This window comes from Macaca mulatta, chromosome 1 (assembly GCF_049350105.2).
Source record: "Macaca mulatta isolate MMU2019108-1 chromosome 1, T2T-MMU8v2.0, whole genome shotgun sequence".
Lineage (NCBI taxonomy): Eukaryota > Metazoa > Chordata > Mammalia > Primates > Cercopithecidae > Macaca > Macaca mulatta.
In genome coordinates, this window is record NC_133406.1 from 189766413 (window position 1) to 189789220 (window position 22808).

Here is a 22808-nt window from a genome sequence, read left to right on the forward strand (position 1 = left end):
GTAGAGAGAGACCTAGAAGTGATATAGATGATAGAAGGTCATTAAAAGTTATACCTATATTTTGAATGTTTAAGACAGTAGAGGAAAGCATGAATAGGTTAAGGAAAGACATGGAATATGTGAAAAAGTCCTAAATCAAACATCTTCAGATGAACAGCATAATGTCTTAGATGAAAAATGCAATTAATGAGATTAACAGCAGAGTAGACATTGAAGAGGAAAAATACTAGTGAACTTGAGAATACAGAAGTAGGAATTATGCAAAACAAATCACAGAGAAAAAGCTGGAAAAAAAAGAGAAGCAGTGATTTGTGGGACAATTTCAAGCAGTCTAAAAAAATGTATAATTGGAATCTGCAGAAGGCAGAAATGGGAGGGGAGAGAAGACAGAAAAATATTTGAGGAAATAACCACCAACATTTTCCAAATTAGAGGAAAATCATAAACCAACATATCAAAGAAGTCATTGAATCCCAAACACAGGGAACATGAAGAAAACTAGAAAGCATCAAATGAAATTGCTTAAAACCTGTGAAAATTGAAAAATTTAAGAACAGTCAAAGGAAAAGATATACACAAAGTTAACAAAGACTGATGGAATACTTCCAATAATAATGCAAGCCAGAAGTCAGTGAAGGAATATCTTTGCTTTTAAGGTATATGGTATAGTTTTATGTGGTCTGTCCTGGAGAATGCCCTATTCTCTCCCTTCTACAGGAAACATTACAGAAATCATCTTTTATTTTTTCATTGTAAAAAAATAGAAGTAAATGTGTCTGTATTTTCATATTCTTATGAATCATAAATAAATGGTAGCATATTATACAAAATTTTCTATGCTGTGTTTTTCATTCAAGGATATATTCTGGAGATTTCTTCATTGTAGAATATAGGACATGCTCAAATATACATATATATTTAATGTGTCTGCATAGGTATAGATATCAGCTTATTTCTTTTAGAACTGCATAGTACTCCTAGAGGTTTTTTTTTTTTTTTTTCTTTCAAGAGATGGGGTCTTGCTATGTTTGTCTAGGCTGGAGGGCAGTGCTTGTTCACAGGCATGATCATAGCACAATATATCTTCTAACTTCTGAGCTCAAGTGATCCTCCCATCAGCCTCCTGGGTAGCTGGGACTACAGGAATACACCACCATACCTGGCTGGAGTATTTTTAAAATGCAAATCCCAGACATAGTATTTCACTTGAAACTAATGCTGTTGCTGTGTAGCAAACAACTTCATAGTAAAGTGGCTGAAAACAACAATTATTTATTCTCATTCAGATATTTGCCAGGAGTTGGCTGATTGTTTAAGTGACCGTTTCAAGTTGCAGATCTGGTTGGATGGAACAGATTGGGCTCAGATATGTTCCATGTGTATTTATTCAGATATCCTCTGATGAGATCACAGATAAATCAAAGGAAAGATCTTATAATCATGATGACACAAAGTTAAGACTGCAAGCAGAAACTCATGGTACTTCTCAAGGCATAGGCTCAGAATTGTCACAATGTGACTTCTGAACATATTTTGCATTGATGGAGTGAAGTCATATGTCTGAGCCCAGTGAATGGAAAATATATGTTAGCAGGAGGGACTATAGAGTTGAATGGTATGGATGCATGGAAGGTTGAAGAATTGGGTTCAGTACCACAGTCCATTTTGTCCTTGTTCTATAAAATTAGAAATGTTTTTAGGTCGACTTTATAGTGAACATTTACACTGTCAGCTATTTTTCTCATATATTATAGCTTTGGAGATATTAAAATACATAGGATATAGTGTGGGAAGTCACATTGGAAGCGACTTAGTCCAGTTCCCTCTGAAAATAAGCATATATTTTATAATACCTCTTGATAGATGATCAGCTGGCCACTTAAAAAATTCATTTATTTATTCATCTATGTGTTTATCCATTCATTTATTTAATATAGGAAAAATAGATGTGTCTTTCCAGAATGTTTAAATTGTGGGAACAATCACACTCTCCTGTGCCCATGCACGTCTATGTATATTGGATAAGTGGTGTATTAAATGGTGAAAGTTTGACACTGCCTCATAAGGGGGTAGTGATATGAGGGGAGTTATTCAGAGATGACATCTGAACAATATTGTGTTTTCCTGTCTGTGAACATAGAATATCTCTCCATTTATATATTCTTTAATTTCTTTCATTAGACTTTTATAGTTTTCCTCATATAGATCTTGCACATATTTTGTTAGATTTATTTATACCCATGTATTTCATTTTTAATTGGAGCTAATGTAAATAGTGTTGTGTTGAAATGTGTTGAAATTCCACTTGTTTATTGCTGGTATGTAGGAAAGCAATTGACTTTTTCTTTTCCTTATTTTTTTTTTTTGGGTTAAATACACATAATGTAATATTCACCATTTAAGCCATTTTTAAATATACAGATCCAGTGGTATTAAGTATAGTTATATTGTGCAACCATCACCATCATCCATCTCCGTAACTCTTTTTCATTTAGCAAAACTGAAACTCTGTATGCATTAAACACAGATTTTCCATGCCCCTCACACCATCGTCTGACAATCGCCATTTTATTTTCTGTCTCTATGAGTTTTACTACTTTTGGTACTTCATTTTAGTGGAATGCTACAGTCAATATTTGTGTTTTTGTAACTGGCTTATTTCATTTAGCATAATGTCCTTAAAGGTTCATTCATGTTGTAGTGTATGTCAGAATTTCCTGCCTTTTTAAGGATGAGTAATATTCTGTTGCACATATATTCCACATTTTCTTTATCCATTTAACATCCATTCATGGACACTTAGGTTGCTTCCATATCTTGGCTATTATGAATACTGCTGCAGTGAACATGGGAATGCAGATATTCCTTTTATGTCTTTTTTCATTTTTCTTTTCTTAAAAAACATTTTAATTTTTGTGGTACATAGTAGGTGTATGTATTTATGGGTCACATGAGATATTTTGATACAGGTATACACTATGTAGTAATCACATCAGGGTAAATAGGGTATCCATCACTTCAGGCATTTATCCTTTGTGTTACAATCCATCCATATACTCTTTTTTTTTGTAGACAGGGTCTTACTCTGTCATCCATGCTGGGGTGCAGTGGTGCAATCACAGCTCACCGCGGCCTCAACCTCCCAGGCTCAGGTCACCCAACTAAGCCTCTTGAGTAGCTAGCTGGGACTGCAGGCATGCACCACCATGCTGGGCTAATTTTTCTATTTTTTGATAACAAGGATGATTTGATTTCTTCCTTCCCAATTTGGATACCCTTTATTTGTTTACCTTGTCTGATTGCTCTAGCTGGTACTTCCAGTACTATGTTGAATAGCAGTGGTGAAAGTGGGTATCCTTGTGTTCCCAATCTTAGAGGAAAGATTTTTAGTTTTTCCCCATTCAGTATGATGCTAGCTGTGGGTTTGCTATATATGGCTTTTCTTATGTTGAATTATGTTCTCTCTATACCCAGTGTGTAGAGGCTTTTTTTTTTTTTTTTTTAATCTTGAAGGGATGTTGAATTTTATCAAATGCTTTTTCGGTATCTATTGCAGTGAACATATGGTTTTTGTCCTTCATTCTGTCAATATGATGTGTCACATTGATTGATTTGTGTATATTGAACCACCCTTGCATCTCTGGGATAAATACCACTTGGTCATGATGAATTATTTTTTGATGTGTTGTTGAATTCAGTTTGTTAGCATTTTGTTGAGGATGTTTGCGTCAATGTTCAGGGATATTGGCTTGTAGTTTTTTGTTTGTTACTTGTTTTTGTTTTTTGATGTGTCTTTTTCTGGTTTTAGTATCAAGGTAGCACTGGCCTCATAGAATGAGTTTGTAAGTATTCTCTCCTCTGTTTTTTGGAATAGTTCGAGTGGGATTGGTATTAGTTCTTCTTTAACTGTTTGGTAAGATTCAGTGAAACCATCAGGTAAAGCTTTTGGGTCCCAGGGGTTTCTTTTCTGGCAGACTTTTTATTGCAGCTTTGATTTTATTACTTGTTACTGGTCTATTCATGTTTTGGATTTCCCCAGGGTTCAGTCTTGGTAGGTGGTATGAGTTTAGAAATTGCCCCATTTCGTCTAAGTTTTCAAATTCATTGGCATATAGGTGGTCATGGTAGCCTCTAATGATCCTTTGAATTTCTGTGGTATAGGTTGTAATTTTTTAAATCTCTGATTTTATTTATTTTCCTCTTTTTTATTTAGTCTGGTTAAAGGTTTGTTAATTTTTTTCTTTTCTAAAAACCAGCTTTTAGTTTCATTGATCTTTTATATTGTTTTATTTGTTTCCATTGCATTTATTTCTGCTCTGATCTTTATTATTTCTCCTCTTCTACTAATTTTGTGCTTGGTTTGCGTTTATTTTTCCAGTTCTTTAAGATGCATCCTTAGGTTGTTCGCTTTTCCACTTTTTGATATAGGTGCTTATACCTATAAACTTCTCTCTTGATACTTGGTACTTCTCTCTTGCTTTTGCTGCAACCCCATAGGTTTGGCATGGCATGCTATGTTTTTATTATCATTTGTTACAGTTAGTTTTTCAAGTTCTTACTTAATTTATTCATTGACCCACTGATCAGTCAGGAGCATATTGTTTGATTTTCATGTATTTGTATAGTTTCCAGAATTCCTCATTATTGATTTCTAGGTTTATTCCATTGTGGTCAGAGAAGGTACTTTATATTATTTCATTTTTTTTTAGTGTTTTAAGACTTGTTTTGTGGCCTAATATATGTTCTGCCCTTCAGAATGATTCATGTGCTGAAGAGAGTAATGTGTACTCTGCAGCTGTTGGATTAAAGATAAGTTTTTCTTGCACCTTAAGTAACAGCTTGGCCACAGGGGTAGAGCACCAGGTAGGCTCTTGGGGTCCCTGACTCCGTGCCTTGGCTCTTGGTTGGCATTTTTGGACCTGCCTTGGACCAACCAGAGTGAGGAGCCCACTGCCCTGAAGAGAGAGTCCCAGGCCTGACGGCATTCACCACAAGTTGACTGAAGAACCCTTGGAGTTTTTTTTTTTTTTTTTTTTTTTTTTAATTTTGAGACAGAGTTTCTCTCTCTGTCACTCAGGCTGGAGTGCAGTCGTGTGATCTTGGCTCACTGCAACTTCCACCTCCTGGGTTCAAACAATTCTCATGCCTCAGCCTCCTGAGTAGCTGGGATTACAGGCATGCGCCACCATACGTGGCTAATTTTTGTATTTTTAGTAGAGACGGAGTTTCACCATGTTGGCCAGGCTGGTCTTGAACTCCTGGCTTCAAGAGTTCTGCCCACCTCGGCCTCGCAAAGTGCTGGGATTATAGGCAGCCCTTGGGCTTCAAGGAAACATTGGCAGTAGCCTGGTGGTAGTCCCCATGGGTCTGTGGTGGTGGTCACCACAGGATGAGGCTCCTCTTCCTATGGAAAGGGGAGGGAAGTATGGAAAGGACTGTATCTTGTGGTTTGAGTGCCAGTATAGTAGAATACCAGGTAGATTTCTAAGGTGTTTGACCCCAGTCTGGCTTCTGTGCAGTATCACTGGACCTGCCTAAGGCCTAGGGGAAATTTTTCACCCTTTAGGGAAGGATATAAACCTGGTTGGCTTCCCCACCTGCTGATTGTTGAGACATAGGACCTTGTGCGAACGTAGTTGGTAGCCAAGTAGTAGTTACAGGCAGCCTGGGGACATGACTCAGTGCTGTGCTGGCATCAGGTCTGACCCAGCACAGTCCCAGTGGTGGCAGCCATAGGAGTACTTGTGTCACCCCACCCCCAGCTCCAAGCAGCTCAGTACAGAGAAACAGAGAGAGAGAAAGAGAGAGTCTCCATTTGTTTGGGAGAAAGTATGGGAAGATAACAAGAGTTTCTACATGCTAATCCATAAAATTTTTCCAGATCTTATCCAAGACCATCAGGGCAATACCTCTAGAAGTCTGTGAGAGCTACAGCGTTACTGGGCTTAGGGTGCCCCCTAATGCAGGTATGACTTGGATCACAACACCGAAGTTCTTTCCAGTACCTGGAAAGTCTTCTCAAGGACAGATACAAAGAAGTCCTGAATGCAAAAATTACAGTAAATACCTAACTCATATATATGCCCAGACACTAGCAAACATCTGTAAGCATCAAGATGATCCAGGAAAACACGACCTCACTGTCATGCACGTCCGTTATGATCCAGGAAAACATGACCTCACTGTCATGTGCGTCCGTGTGAAGAGACCACCAAACAGGCTTTGTGTGAGCAACATGGCTGTTTATTTCACCTGGGTGCAGGCAAGCTGAGTCCGAAAAGAGAGTCAGCAAAGGGAGATAAGTGTGGGGCTGTTTTATAGGATTTGGGTAGGTAAAGGAAAATTACAGTCAAAGGGGGGTTGTTGTCTGACAGGCAGGAGTGGGGGGTCACAGGGTGCTCAGTGGGGGAGCTTTTTGAGCCAGGATGAGCCAGGAAGAGGAATTTCACAAGATAATATCATCGCTTAAGGCAAGGACCATCGATTTTCACTTCTTTTGTGGTGGAATGTCATCAGTTAAGGCGAGGCAGGGCATTTGCACTTCTTTTGTGATTTTTCAGTTTCTTCAGGCCATCTGTGCAAGTCACAGGGGATGTGATGGCTTGGCTTGGGCTCAGAGGCCTGACATTCCTGCCTTCTTATATTAATAAGAAAAATAAAATACTGCTGGATGATCAGTTCTTGTTAAGAATCTGACCCCTCAAACTCTACAACCTCGATGGACCGGACCCTACTTAGCCATCTATAGTACCCCGACTGCCGTCCGCCTGCAGGATCCTCCTCACTGGGTTCACCGTTCCAGAATAAAGCTGTGTCCATCGGACAGCCAGTCTAATCTCTCCTCTTCCCCCTGGAAGTCGCAAGTACTCTCCCCTACTTCCCTAAAACTTACTCGTATTTCTGAAGAACAGTAATAACCCTTATGTACCTAATACATCCCTTCATTCTATTAGGTCTGTTCGTCCTTACCCTACTTTTTATAACAGGGTCTTACGAAGTCACTCCCACCATTGGACCGAGCCCCAAAAACTAGTCATCCCTACTATCTTCTGTCTAGTCATACTCCTATTCACTGTTCTCAACTACCTATAAATGCCCTACTCTTGTTTACACTGCCGGTTTACACTGTTTCTTCAAGCTGTCACAGCTGATATCTCTTGGTGCTATCCCCAAACCGCCACTCTTCACTCCTTCTTAGAGTGGATAGATGATCTTTGCTGGCAGGGCATCCTCCAATACTTCCGCCCTGAGGAAGTTCTATTCTTTACTTTTATACTCACTGCTGAAAAAGGCGGACTCTGTATATTCTTAAATGAAGAGTGTTGTTTTTACCTAAATCAATCTGGCCTGGTATATGACAACATAAAAAAACTCAAGGATAGAGCCCAAAAACTTGCCAACCAAGCAAGTAATTATGCTGAACCCCCTTGGGCACTCTCTAATTGGACGTCCTGGGCCCTCCCAATTCTTAGTCCTTTAATACCCATTTTTCTCCTTGTTTTATTCGGACCTTGTACCTTCCGTTTAGTTTCTCAATTCATCCAAAACCGTATCCAGGCCATCACCAGTCATTCAATACGACAAATGTTTCTTCTAATGACCCCACAGTATCACCCCTTACCACAAAATCTTCCTTCAGCTTAATCTCTCTCACTCTAGGTTCCCACGCCGCCCCTAATCCCGCTTGAAGCAGCCCTGAGAAACATCGCCCATTCTCTCTCCGTACCACCCCCCGAAAATTTTTGCCGCCCCCACACTCAACACTATTTTATTTTTCTTATTAATATAAGAAGGCAGGAATGTCAGGCCTCTGAGCCCAAGCCAAGCCATTGCATCCCCTGTGACTTGCACATATATGCCCAGATGGCCTGAAGTAACTGAAGAATCATAAAAGAAGTGCAAATGCCCTGCCTCGCCTTAACTGATGACATTCCACCACAAAAGAAGTGAAAATCGATGGTCCTTGCCTTAAGCGATGATATTATCTTGTGAAATTCCTCTTCCTGGCTCATCCTGGCTCAAAAACTCCCCCACTGAGCACCTTGTAACCCCCACTCCTGCCCGCCAGAGAACAACCCCCTTTTGACTGTAATTTTCCTTTACCTACCCAAATCCTATAAAACAGCCCCACCCTTATCTCCCTTCGCTGACTCTCTTTTCGGACTCTGCCCGTCTGCGCCCAGGTGAAATAAACAGCCATGTTGCTCACACAAAGCCTGTTTGGTGGTCTCTTCACACAGACGCACATGACACTCACCAAATGAGTTAAATGAGGCACCAGGGACCAATCCTGGAGAAACAGATATGTGACCTTTCAAACAGAGAATTCCAAAGAGCTGCTTTGAGGAAACTCAAAGAAATTCAAGATAATATGGAAAAGGAATTCAGAAGTCTATTGGAGAGATTGAATTAATTAAAAAGAATCAAGCAGAAATTCTGGAGTTGAAAATGCAATGGAACTACTCAAGAATGCATTTTAAGTCTTTTAGTAGCAGAATTGACCAAACAAAAAGTATTAGTGAGTGTGAAGACAACCTACTTAAAAATACACAGTCAGAGGAGACAGAAGAAAAAAGAATAAAGCATGCCTTCATTCTAGGCAAAAGATATCAGAAATAGCCTCCAAAGGCCAAATCTAGGAGTTGTTGGTCTTAAAGAGGAGGTAGAGAAAGAGATAAGGGTGGAGAGTTTATAAAGGAATAACAGAACTTCCCAAATCTAGAGAAAGATACTAGTATCTAATTAAAATTTGGTTATAGAACACCAAGTTGATTCAACTGAAAGAAGACTACCTCAAGACATTTAATAATCAGACTCCCAGAGATCAAAGATAAAGTATCCTAAAAGCAGCAAGAGAAAAGAAACAACATACAATGGAGCTCCAGTATGTCTGGCAGCAGACTTTTCAGTGGAAACCTTACAGGCTGGAGAGTGGCATGACATACTTAAAGAGCTGAAGGAAAAAAACTTTGACCCTAGAATAATATAAAATATTCAGTGAAAATATCCTTCAAACGTGAGGCGAAATACTTTCTCCCAGACAAAGAAAAGCTGAGGGATTGCCTGTAATCCCAGCACTTTGGGAGGCCGAGGCGGGCGGATCACAAGGTCAGGAGATCGAGACCATGGTGAAACTCCGTCTCTACTAAAAATAGAAAAAATTAGCCGGGCGCAGTGGCGGGCGCCTGTAGTCCCAGCTACTCGGGAGGCTGAGGCAGGAGAATGGCGTGAACCCGGGAGGCGGAGCTTGCAGTGAGCCGAGATTGCGCCACTGCACTCCAGCCTGGGCGACAGAGCCAGACTCCGTCTCAAAAAAAAAAAAAAAAAAAAAAAAAAAAGCTGAGGGATTTCATCAACACCAGACCTGTCCTACAAGAAGTGTTAAAAGGAGTACTTTAATCCAAAAGAAAAGGATGATAATGAGCAATAAGATATCACCTGAGGGTAAAAAAAACCTCACTAGCAATAGTAAACACACAGAAAAACAAAGAATATTGTAATACTATAACTTTGGTGTGTGAACCATTCTCAAATAGACTAAAATATGAACTGATCAAAAATAACTACAACAACTTTTCAAAACATAGACAGTACAGGAAGATATAAATAGAAACAAAAAGTTAAGAAGACGTTAAGATGTAGAGTTTTTCTTTTTGCTTCTTTCTTGTTTATGTAAACAGTTTCAAGTTGTTATCAGCTTAAGATAATGGGTTGTAAGATAGTATTTGGAAGCCTCGTGGTAACCTCAAATAAAAAAACATACAGAACATACACAAAAAATAAAGAGCAAGAAATTAACTCATACTACCAGAGAAAATCACCTTCAGTAAAAGGAAGAAAGGAAGGCAGCAAGGAAAGAAGAGAAGACCACAAAACAACCAGAAAACAAGTAACAAAATGGCAGGAGTAAATCTTTACTTATTCATGATAACATTGAATGTAAATGGAGTAAACTCGTCAATGGAAAGACAGTGGCTGAATGAATACAGAAAGAAGACCCAAATGATCTGTTGCCTACAAGAAACAAGAAACACACTTCACCTGTAAAGACACACATAGACTGAAAATAGAGGGATGGAAAGAGATATTCCATGTAATGGAAACCAAAAAAGAGCATGCTTAACTATAGTTATATCAGACAGAATAAAGTTCAAGACAACTATAAGAAAAGACAAAGGTTACTGTATAATGATAAAGGGCTCTCAGTTCAGCAAGAGGCCGTAACAATTGTGAATATATATTCATCTAACACTGGTGCACCTAGATATGTAAAACAAATATTAGAAGGTGTGTGTGTGCGTGCGCACACGTGTGTGCATGTGTGTGTGTGAGAGAGAAAGACAGGAAGAGAATGGGAAACCTTAATAAAATAATAGCTAAAGACTTCCACATACCCCTTTAGCATTGGACAGATCATCCACACAGAAAATCAACAAAGATTGGACTTACTCTGCACAATAGACCAAATGGACTTAATAGATATTTACAGAACACTTTTTCCGTCAGTCGCAAAATACACATTTTTTCCTCAGCATATGGATCATTCTGAATGATAGACCATATGTTAGGGCACAAAACTTGTCTTAAAGCATTCAAAAAAATAGTTATGTGAAGCATCTTCTTTCTGACCACAGTGGAATAAAACTAGAAATCAGTAACAGGAAGAATTTGGGAACGAATAGGAGCACATGGAAATTAAACAATATGCTCCTGAAATGACCAGTGGATCAGCGAGGAAATTAAGAAGGAATTTGAAATGTTTCTTGAAACTAATGATAATGGAAACAGAACATAGCAAAAAACTGTGGGACACAACTAAGACAATACTAAGAAGGAATTTTATAGCAGTAAGTGGCTAATCAAAAAAGAATTAAAACATTATAAAAATAGGGTAACCATGCATTTTAAAGGGCTGGAAATGTAACAGCAAACGAAACTCAAAATTAGTAGAAGAAAAAAATGATTAGGATTAAGCAGAAATAAATGAAATTCATGTGAAGAAAACAATACAAAAGATCCATGAAAGGAAAAGTTGGCTTTTTTGAAAAGATAAACAATATCAACAAATCTTTAACCAAACTGAGAAAAGACAGAAGACCCAAATAAATAAAATCAGAGATGAAAAACGACATGTTACATTGTTATGCCCAGACCGTTTGTTCCCCAAAGAAGACCACCAGAGTCCAGAGTCAAAGCCAAGCAGCAAGGATCTTTACTACAAGTTCGAACTGGGTCCCTCCATTCCACAGCATACAAGAGGGCCTCGAACAATGGGAGTGCTTGCTTTTTATAGCCCGATGTAAACAGGATATGTAAAGTTACAGGGAACAAGGTAATTCTCTCGGTTACAGCATTACAATTGGTTAACATTATACATTTAGCATTCCTTATCGGAGATCTCCCAGGTGATGTTTTTCTGAAGTTTGAAAGAAATATGGAGGAATGTGTTTGTGCTGGGCTCAGGAAGTTGGGAGATATATGGGGGATGTGCCTCATTCCTTTCATTCCCCCCTTTTTTTCAGGTAACTCTAGAGCCAATCTTGGGTCTTATAAGTTTGACTCTGTTTCAGCGTTTACAGGTTGGTATTGGGCTCTGAGGACCATGAGCTGAACAGTGTTAAACCTTTCTCTGACAAACTGCAAAATTCTGTTAACAACACAAGGTCCTACGGTTAGCAGAAATAGTAGACTTAGCAGGGGTCCAAGGAAGGGGGCTAACAGAGAAAACATAGAGGAATTCCACCATTGGTCTGCAGCTGAAGCAAACTGCCGTGTTTTTACTTCAGTGCTTAACTTGCATAACTGTTGGACCTGGTCTTTTACAAGCCCTGATTTATTTATGTAGAAACAACAGTCCTCTTTCAGAAACATACATGTACCACCTTTTTCAGCAGTGAGTAGGTCTAGGGCCCTCTGGTTCTGCAAGGTTACCTGGGCTAGGGACGTGAGCTGTCACTGAAGGGAGGCAAGGGACTCAGCTGACTCCTCCATAGCAACGGCAAATTGTTAGTACAAGTTGTTGTTGTGCTTTCTATGAGGGTGTGACCTAGGGCTCCCCCCGCTATCCTGGCCGCAATGAGGGATGCGGTGAGGGAGATTCCTGCAATGAGGGGGAGAAATATGGCTCGTGCAGGTCTCGGTCTAGGGACTGGGTGAATAGCAGTACTAGTCCAGTTACCGGTGTACCCTAGGAACTCGCCAGCAGTTAGTAGAGTCAACCGGGAAACTAATGTGACAGGGAGACACAGTAGGTTGGTAACAGAGGGACTAGATAGGTTCTTAGCTCTGTCCACAGTCCACGTGGCGGGTGCTTCAGCCGCCGCCGTGATTGGTCCCAGAAAGTCGGAGGTTGGGTCCACTGGCCTGACGTGGGTGTAGTGGATCCACGACGTGATGCCTTTTACCTTTAGGGCAGTGGGTGTGGTCAGGAGTACCTGGAGTGGTCCTTTCCACCTGGGTTCTAGGGTCTCTTGTCGGTGTCGCTTAACTAGGACCCAGTCTCCCGGCTGGTACGGATGGGGTGTCGGTGGGGGACTGGTCTCATATAGTTCCTTCAGCTTGGGCCAGATTTCTTGATGAATTTTCTGCAAGGCTTGTAGGGAAAATAAGAATTCAGAGACATTTTCTGTTTCAGACTTAAGCAGATTGTCTTTAGCTGGGAACCAGGGGTGGAGGTCTGCCATACATGATTTCGTAAGGGGTAAGGCCCAGTCTGTAAGGGGTATTACGGGCCCGGAACAGAGCATAGGGGAGAAGGACTACCCAATTAGCGCCAGTCTCCATAGTCAATTTAGTTAACGTCTCTTTTAAGGTCCGATTTATCCTCTCTACCTGTCCTGAACTCTGGGGCCAGTAAGCGCAATGTAGTTTCCAATTTGCCCCAAGGATGGAAGCCAAATCCTGACTTACCTTAGTGATGAAGGCGGGCCCATTATCTGACCTTATCTGGACGGGAAAGCCATACCTGGGAAGGATATCTTCCAGAATTTTCTTTGCTATGACCTGAGCAGTTTCTCTTTTGGTTGGGAATGCTTCAGTCCACCCTGAAAAAGTATCTACAAAGACAAGTAAGTACCGATACCCCTACTTTCCTGGCTTTATTTCAGTAAAATCTACTTCCCAGTAGATACCAGGCCTGGTTCTCCTGAGCCTTGTTCCTGCTGCAGTCTAGGATTGGGGGTAGGCGTTGTTAAGCTGGCAGATTTTGCAACTTGCCACGATGCTGCTGGCCTTCTCGGCTGTATGTCTGAATTTGAGCTTAGAGCGTCTGATCAGGTCTATCATCCGCTGAGCACCCAGGTGGGTGGTTCGGTGAATGTGTTCTAACACTTGTTGTCCTAATTTTTCTGGTAGGATGGTTTGATCATTAGTATCAGTCCACCACCTATTCTGGATCTGTTTCAGGGGAAGCTTGTCAATCCACTGGAGATCTTGTTCTGAATAATCAGGGAAATATGGCAAGTCCCGGGGGCCCGGGTCAGGGAGCTGGAGTGCAAGGAGTTGGCTGGGAGCCTTTGCCACATTTCTTGCGGTTTGGTCTGCCAGAAAGTTGCCTTGAGCAGTTGGAGTGGTTGGTTTCTGATGCCCTGGGCAATGCACAATGGCTAACTTTTTTTGGCTTCCATAGCGCTGTTAACAGGGCTAGGATCTCTTGCTTGTTTGTTATCTCTTTTCTTTCAGCCGTTAGTAACCCTCGCTCCCTGTAAAGGGCCCCATGTATGTGCGCCGTAGCAAAAGCATATCGGCTGTCTGTATATACTGTCAGCTTTTTCCCTGCCCCTAAGGTAAGAGCTTGGGTGAGCGCTATCAGTTCGGCCTTCTGGGCTGATGTCCCCGGGGGCAGGGGTTCCGCCCAGATTACCTCAGTCTCTGAAGTCACTGCCGCTCCAGCGTACCTCTGGCCTTGATGCATGAAGCTGCTCCCATCAGTGAACCAGACGAGGTCAGCGTCAGGGAGTGGGCGGTCCTGCAGGTCCTCTCCAACTCCGTGCACCTGAGCTAGTATCTCGGTGCAGTCGTGGAGTGGCGCGTCCAGGTCCAGGTTGGGCAGCAGCGAGGCAGGGTTTAAGGTCGTTGGGGGCAGGAAGGTTATCCTGATAGGATTTCCTTGGTAGTGGGTGAGCCGGGCGTTACTTATCCATCGATTAGGTGGCTGTTTGAGTACACCTTCGATGGCATGTGGGGTAACAACCCGCAATTCTTGACCTATGACAAGTTTATCAGCATCTTGTACCATCAGAGCCGTGGCCGCAATCATTCGGAGACAAGGGGGCCACCCGGCAGCCACTGGGTCTAACTTCTTTGACAGGTAGGCAACCGGCCTCCGCCAGGGGCCTAAGTTCTGAGTTATTACCGCCTTGGCGACACCCTTACTCTCGTCCACGTATAAGTGGAAGGGCTTGGTGACATCAGATAGTCCCAGTGTAGGCGCAGAGAGTAGGGCGGTTTTGATCTGTTGGAAAGCCGACTCGGCTTCGTCTGTCCAATTAAATGGCTGCTGCCCCCGTGTTGCCTGATACAAGGGTTTAGCCAGTTCTGCGAACCCAGGTATCCATAGTCTACAAAATCCCGCTCCCAGGAATTCCCTCACTTGTCGGGTGGATTGTGGCCTGGGGATCTGCAGAACAGTCTGCTTCCGGGCATCTGTTAACCAGCGCTGCCCTCCTTTTAATGTCTGGGGCTGCCTGATTTACGAAAGACATTACAACAGCTGCCTGACTTCCTGGAGCCTCTGGGTCTATGGGGGTGTACTGTCTAAAAGCTTCCATTAATCTTTCTAAGTAGGTAGCTGGGCTCTCTGTCTTTCCCTGCAGAACAGAGTATACTTTAGCCAAATTAGTGGGCTTGCAAGCAGCTGCCCGGAGACCCGCCATTAGAGTCTGGCGATAAAGGCGTAGCCGTCCCCTACCTTCTGCCATGTTGTAGTCCCACACGGGCCTGGTCAGAGGAAAAGTCGCATTTATGAGGTCAGGGTTGGCAGTCGGTTGACTGTCGTCCCCCGGGACCAGCTTTCTAGCTTCTACCTGTATTCTCTCTTGCTCCTCGGTTGTGAACAAGATTCGGAGGAGCTGCTGAAAATCATCCCAAGTGGGCTGGTGGGTGAACATGACACTATGCAGTAAAGCCATTAAATCTTTGGGGTTGTCTGAAAACCGAGCACTCTGGGTCTTCCAGTTATACAGATCACTGGTAGAGAATGGCCAGTACTGGAGCCTGGGGATTCCCGTGTCATCTGGGGGTCCTATTTCCCGAAGGGGTAAAGCCACCGTGGAGTCAGGCAGCTGGGGGGGCTAGCCCGCAAAGTGCGCCCTTGCGTCCGCCCCGCCGGCCTTTCAAAGTTACTTTCCTTTTCAGCGGGCCCGTGTGTGCCAGCCGCCTCCCGTCCGCCTGCTTTCTCCTGCGGCTCAGCCCGGGGGTGGGTCCGGGTGCGTTGGCCGCCTCCCGTCCGCCTGCTCCTTCCTGCAACTCAGCCCGGGGGGCTGGGGCCTGGGGCCCGGAGGGGTACGGAGGGGGTTCTGTGAACAGTGGGTCCCCGCTATCAGGTAGAACAGGATGGGGGGGGCAGTTGGTTGCTTGGATTTTAGCGACCGAGCAACCAGTGCCTTACAAGGTTCAGGGGCTAATTGGAAAGGTGACAGCCAAGGAGGCGGGTTAGAATCCCTGTGAAGGAAATCTTATTAATGATATCTAGTCGCAAGCGCGCTTTGGCAGCCCGGGTCAGAAACGGCTGCTGCTCAGATTGCAAACGCGCTCTGGCAGCTCAGATCGCGAGTGCGCCCCGGCAGCCCGGGTCAGAGACGGCCGCTGCCCAGATCGCAAACGCGCTCCAGCAGCTCAGATCGCAAGCGCGCCCCGGCAGCCCGGGTCAGAGACAGCCGCTGCCCAGATCGCAAACGCTCTCTGGCAGCTCAGATCGCGAGCGCGCCCCGGCAGCCCGGGTCAGAGTCAGCCGCTGCCCAGATCACAAATGCGCTCCGGCAGCTCAGATCGCAAGCGCTCCAGAAGCCTGGGTCCGAGTCAGCTGCTCGGATCGCAACTGCGCTTCGGCAGCCCAGATCGCAAGCGCGCACCGGTAGCCCGGGTCAGAGTTAGCTGCTCGGATCGCGACCGCGCTCCGGCAGCCCAGATCGCAAGCGCGCGCCGGTAGCCCGGGTCAGAGTTAGCTGCTCGGATCGCGACCGCGCTCCGGCAGCCCAGATCGCAAGCGCGCGCCGGTAGCCCGGGTCAGAGTTAGCTGCTCGGATCGCGACCGCGCTCCGGCAGCCCAGATCGCAAGCGCGCGCCGGTAGCCCGGGTCAGAGTTAGCTGCTCGGATCGCGACCGCGCTCCGGCAGCCCAGATCGCAAGCGCGCGCCGGTAGCCCGGGTCAGAGTTAGCTGCTCGGATCGCGACCGCGCTCCGGCAGCCCAGATCGCAAGCGCGCGCCGGTAGCCTGGGTCAGAGTTAGCTGCTCGGATCGCGACCGCGCTCTGGCAGCCCAGATCGCAAGCGCGCGCCGGTAGCCCGGGTCAGAGTTAGCTGCTCGGATCGCGATTGTGCTCCGGCAGCCCAGATCGCAATTTAGATCAGACGAGAGCCAGGGGACGTCTCCCACCGGTCTCCGCTGGCTGTCCTATAGCGCGTCCGCCAGGACGGCGCCAGCTCCAGTTTCAGACCTCGTGAGTCACAGATTCATATTCAGAACAGACAGGCAAACGGAGACGAGCCGGCTCACCTATCAGTAGATCGATCCTAGTAGATCCCTTGACCAGGGGTCTGGTGGGCTTGGGGAATCCCGGACGAGCCCCCAGATGTTATGCCCAGACCGTTTGTTCCCCAAAGAAGACCACCAGAGTCCAGAGTCAAAGCCAAGCGGCAAGGATCTTTACTACAAGTTCGAACTGGGTCCCTCCATTCCACAGCATACAAGAGGGCCTCGAACAATGGGAGTGCTTGCTTTTTATAGCCCGATGTAAACAGGATATGTAAAGTTACAGGGAACAAGGTAATTCTCTCGGTTACAGCATTACAATTGGTTAACATTATACATTTAGCATTCCTTATCGGAGATCTCCCAGGTGATGTTTTTCTGAAGTTTGAAAGAAATATGGAGGAATGTGTTTGTGCTGGGCTCAGGAAGTTGGGAGATATATGGGGGATGTGTCTCATTCCTTTCAACATCTGATACTGTAGAAATTCAAAGGTTCATTAGTGGCTACTCTGAGCAACAACTATATGCCAATAAATTGACAAGTTTAAAGAAAGTACATTTCTGGACAAATAAAACCTATCAAGATTGAACCATAAAGAAATCCAAAACCTGAAGAGACTAATAATGAGCAGCAACATGATCAAAGGTGTAACGAAAAGTCTACCAGCAAAGAAAAGCCTGGGACTCAATGGTTTCAACTGCTAAATTCTACTATATACATAAAGAAGAACGAGTACCAATTTTATCAACCTAATCTGAAAAATAGAGGAAGGAATACTTACAAACTCATTCTACAAGGCCAGTGTTAACCGTGATGCCAAAATCAGAAAAAAACACATCAAAAAAAGAAAACTACAGTTCAGTGTCCCCAACTAATACTGATACAAAAATCCTCAACAAAATACTAGCAAACAAAATTCAACAACACATTAAAAAAGTCATTAATCATGACCAAAGGGGATGTATCTGAGAGATCCAAGGATGGTTCAACATACACAAGTAAATCTTCCTGTATTTAAGAAAAAAATTTTTTTTTTTTTTTTTTTTTTTGAGACAGTCTCACTCTGTGGCCCCGACTGGAGTGCGTGATCTCGGCTTACTGCAGTCTCTACCTCCCAGGTTCAAGCGATTCTCCTGCCTCAGCATCCCGAGTAGCTGAGACTACAGGTGCATATCACCACGCCTGGGTAATTTTTTTTTTTTTTTTAAGTAGAGGCAGTGTTTCACCTGTTGGCCAGGCTAGTCTTGAACCCCTGGCCTCAAGTGATCTGTCCACCTCGGCCTCCCTAAGTGCTGGGATTATAGGCATGAGTCACCGTGCACAGCCTATATTTAAGAATTTTTAACATGTCATGTGTTTTATTTCTATGTATACATACATGTTGCTTTGTTGTTTGAAAGTAACTTGTAGACATCATTATACTTCATTGTTAAGTACTTCAGTATGCAACTCTTAATGGGGACAATTTTTTTTTTTTTTTGAGACAGAGTCTTGTTCTGTTGCCCTGGCTGGAGTGCAGTAGTGCAGTCTTGGCTCACTGCAACCTCCACCTCCTGGGTTCAGGCGATTCTCCTGCCTCAGCCTCCCGAGTAGCTGGGATTACAGGAGTGCCACTGCCACCATGCCTGGCTAATTTTTGTATTTTTAGTAGAGACAGAGTTTCTCCATGTTGGCCAGGCTGGTCTCGAACTCCTGACCTCAGATGATCCGCCCGCCTCAGCCTCCCAAAGTGCTGGCATTATAGGTGTGAGCCACTGTGCCTAGCCTAATTTCCCATATACTCGATACTTTACTTCTCAGTAAAGTAATAATTCCATAATATCTTGTAAAATCCAGGCAACACTGAAAATTTCCCAGTTATGCCAAAAAAATTTTTTTTACAGCTTTTCCTGTCAGTATCTAATTTACAATTGTATATTACATTTGATAGTTGTATCTTTAGTGTCTTTTAGTGTGGAAGGGGTCTTGTAACTCTGTGGAAGGAGGGGAGGTAATAACATTAACTTGTGAGGGGTCCAGGATAGTCTTGTGAAATGTGCATTTTAGATTTGTTCGGTTGTTTTCTTCATGGTGTCATTTGACTTTTCTTCTTCTTTTAAGTCTAGAGACTTGATAAGACATTGGTGGAAGACTTTGGTGGAAGACTTTGCTTCATGAGTGATACTGTCAACTTTTTATCTTATACCAGAAGGCTTATAACCTGATGTTGTCTTAGTATTTGTGATACTTAGTTTGGTCATTTAGTTTAGGTGGTAACTGGCAAATTAGCAAGTAATCTGGTGGTGATACTTTAGCATTTTGTAAATAAAAATCCATTTTTAAAAGAATCAATATGGATTTTTGTTTATTCAGTGTATTATCATTCAGTATAGGCATTTTTATTTATTTTTCTTTTTATTTCAGACATTTTTATTTTTGATGTTCAGGTTGTCCCATACATTTGTTAGTTGCCCAGTGTTGTTTTGGGCACTTCGGCATTTGAATTGCATCCTAGGTGCATAAATAGGGGTTTCCAGGTGGGGCAAACAGTGATCTCCTAGTCATCAAATCTTGTGGGCATTTGTGAGTCTTGATTTTAGATCTCTAAGCTGCGTTTCAAAATCAATGCAGTAACCTAGTTTTTTTTTTTTTTTTTTTTTTTTTTTTTTTTTTTTTTGAGACAAGAGTCTCACTCTCTTGCCCAGGCTAGAGTGCAGTGGTGCAATCTCGGCTCACTACACCTGCCTCCCGGGTTCAAGTGATTCTCCTGCCTCAGTCTCCCGAGTGTCTGGGATTACAGGTGCCCGCCACCACACCCAGCTAATTTTTGTATTTTTAGTAGAGACAGGGTTTCGCCATGTTGGCCACGCTGGTCTTGAACTCCTGACCTTAGGTGATCTGCCCACCTTGTTCTCCCAAAGTGCTGGGATTACAGGTGTGAGCCACTGCACCCGACCATTAACCTAGTATTTTTAGTGTGTGTGTGTTTACACATACCTACATATACATATATTTATTTATTTATTTGAGACAGAGTCTTGCTCTGTTGTCCAGGCTGGACTGCAGTGATGTGATCTTGGCTCACTGCAACCGCTGCCTCCTGGGCTCAAGCCATTCTTCTGCCTCAGCCTCCTGAGTAGCTGGGATTATAGGCACATGTCACCATGCCTGGCTAATTTTTTAATTTTTGTATTTTTAGTGGAGACAGGGTTTTACCATGTTGGCCAGGCTGGTCTCAAACTCCTGACCTCAAGTGATCCACCCGCCTTGGCCTCCCAAAGTGCTGGGATTACAGGTGTGAGCCACCGTGCCTGGCCTACGTATGTGTATTTAATGCAGCAACTCATCTTTCATTTTAGATCTTCTTGCAATGTACATTTACGATTCTTGTTTTGTTAACCAGAGTTTTTTCTTTCAGGGTGTTTTCTTTTGGGGCTTAATTTAGGACTTAGGCTTAAGTAATATACAACTTGGTTTCTTTTCAACTATGTGCTTTTATATGTATTACATATTTTATGTATTTGTATTTTGGTGCAATAATCTTTGTTCAGAGTAATGACCTGACATTTTAGATGCTTACTGTTTTTTAAAGCATTGTTATTCTTCATGGGTATTGAAACAATGCCTTTTGTGTGAAGTCACCATTAAAATACATAGATAATCTCCAAATACATCAAGTGAAGAGCAAAAATCTTAGAATTTTCAGGGTTTCCAGCTTAAAAATTTATGCTTTACCCATATATGTTTTCAGTGCACGTATTAGTGTTGCCTTCTCATAAATGCACTTTTTCTGTAGCTATTAAAGAATTTCTTAGTTTAACAGTAAAATTATATATAGGTATTTAATATGATCCTCTGTGGTAGATGAAATAAGATTCAAGTGTTTTAGAAACCACTCATGTAATGGGAAGGATAACAGTGATAAGTGTGTGCTATATGGAAAACAACGTCAGCTCTGCAAGAGTACCTGCAGGTGTTTCTAAGGGTTTTCCCGATTGATGCTTTCAACTTAGTGACATGTATGGAAGTATTTACTCAAATCCCCAGTGCTCTGTATCATAATATGTGGAAGACTTAATTGTAGCCTGGATGTTCCTTCTTTTGGTAGTGTGAGGGAGTGTGATAGGTGGATTTTTGGAATAATTAACTCAATCATATAAATAATCAGTTACCATGAAACTCAGGTTGGGACAGTATTTAAGTTTTCGGTCTTTCAGGATGAGTTCACCAGGAGGACAACTTTGAAAGTAGCCTTCCAGACCGAGGAAACAGCATGTGCACAAGAACAATACCAAAAATATTTTTGTGCCGGAGAAGTTCAGTAGATTGTATAAGGAGACCACCTACATCACAACCACCTAGTGAATTTTCTGAAATACAGATTTTGGCCTTCATCAAAAACTACCCAAAAAAGAGTCTCTGGGAATGGGGCCTAGGAATTTTTATTTTTCTTTCACTTTTAAGTTTTAGCAAAATAATTCTTGTATGTTGTCTAGAACAATGATTCTCATACTAGCTACACTCATTAGAATAACCTGGGGAGCTTTTTAAACAGTACTAATGTTTGAACCCCACTCAGACTAATTACAATCAGAATCTCTGAGTTTGTAAGCTAGTGATGTTGACATTTAAAAAATATATATCCAGGTATTTCTTTTATATAGAAAGCATTGAGAACCACTGGTCCAGAAAGCGATTCCAAAGCTGAAAACCAATAAATACCATTGAAATTGCAGAGCCAAATGGTGTGCTAGAGTTTAGTTTTTTTCCTTTCTATGATGGTAACTCTATGACTGAACTGCTTATGAAATTTATAAAATTGTAAGTCAAACTTACTCTCTTTTTGTTCTGCCCTACATTAATTGCTCTTGTTATGCCACATTTTACTCAGACAGCCATAACAGAATATTGTACACTGGGTGCCTTAAACAACAGAAACAAATTTTCTCACAGTTCTGGAGGCTAGAAGTCCGTGATCAGTGTTTCATGTGATTTCATTTCTAGCGAAGGCTCCTCCTGGCTTGCAGATGGCTGCCTTCTCACTGTGTCCTCATATGACTTTTCTTTGGTGTATACATGTGGAGATAGTGCACGAGTTCTCTAGCATCTCTATCTATAAGAATAGTAATCTTATTGGATCAGTGCCCCGTCCTTATGACCTCATTTAACCTTAATTATTTCCTTACTCCGAATACAGCCAACCACATGGGGAGTTTGGGCTCTAACATGAATTGAGGAGGGGCATAAACATACAGTTCCTAATACTTTATATTTTGGAGCATGATATTCTTACAAAATCCTTTCCTCTTACTGTATCCCCACTTTTTTTCTGATAGCCTTTTTCCCTTTTTTTTAATTAACGGAAATCGTATTTCTTAATCATGACATGAATATCAGCTCCTTGGCTGGTCCGTTTATTGCTTTACATCAATTTAATTCTTCATGAAAGTGTGCTCCTTAGACACTACTGGATAGAAACCAGTAACATTCCTTAATATTAGCAGGCTAGAAAGGAGTAAGTGGATTGGAAATTGTGTCCTGGCCAAAATTGAAGTTTTAACCCAGGCTATCTTGTGTTTGCTTTAGCATGAATAGTAGAGAAGATTAAATGGTGTGTGTTTTTCTCTACTTTGTCAAGACTTATGCTTTTTGTTGTTTTTGTTGGTTCAGTGTTTCTGGAAATTTGAATTGGAGTTCTCTTAGGCAGATTCCCATAGTCCCTTCCACATCTTATCATCCTACTTCTTCTGACTACCTTAGCCAATTAAGGCAGTGGTTCTTAAACTTTAACTTGCATCAGAATCATCTGGAGGAATTGTTAAAACACAGATTACTGGGCCCCAACCTGAGACTGTGATTTAGGAGCATGGGGTCAGGCCTGAGAATTTACATTTCAAACATGTTCTCAGGTGATGCTGATGCTGTTGGTCTAGGAACAACACTTTGAGGACCACAAATTTAAGGTACCTACCTAGCCTCAAAAGACATTTACATTTGTAAATCTGATGTATTTTCCCATTTTCAGTTGTTGAAATCCTAGTTCTCTTTCATAATCTATCTTAAATGTTTTCTACCCCTGAATCTTTTCCATCTATCTAATTGGAATTAATTTTTTATTTTCTTTTTCATCAGATACAG

The 22808-nt window shown here is 42.5% G+C and overlaps 2 protein-coding genes across 11 annotated transcripts in view; both read left to right on the top strand.

Moving 5' to 3' along the window:
• The window catches only part of FAF1 (Fas associated factor 1), a 518996-nt gene that overhangs the window by 67644 nt on the left and 428544 nt on the right, over positions 1-22808 (top strand).
• Positions 5199-17542, top strand: LOC144333494 (uncharacterized). 6 transcript variants are annotated; one of them, XM_077957668.1, is made up of 3 exons: positions 5199-5723; positions 15089-16087; positions 16300-17542. In XM_077957668.1, the coding sequence occupies exon 2, from the start codon at positions 15681-15683 to the stop codon at positions 16074-16076; it is 396 nt and encodes a 131-aa protein (XP_077813794.1). In that variant the 5' UTR covers positions 5199-5723; positions 15089-15680; the 3' UTR covers positions 16077-16087; positions 16300-17542. The 6 variants fall into 6 exon arrangements, 3 of the variants coding, with proteins under 3 accessions (XP_077813794.1, XP_077813780.1, XP_077813790.1); XR_013402179.1 differs by lacking the exon at positions 5199-5723 and having other exon boundaries at positions 13414-16229; positions 16442-17542; XM_077957654.1 differs by lacking the exon at positions 5199-5723 and having other exon boundaries at positions 13414-16087.

Bases quoted from the DNA above. Each gene is read 5' to 3' on its own strand.
- LOC144333494 (XM_077957668.1), top strand. From the start codon at position 15,681: ATGATATCTAGTCGCAAGCGCGCTTTGGCAGCCCGGGTCAGAAACGGC.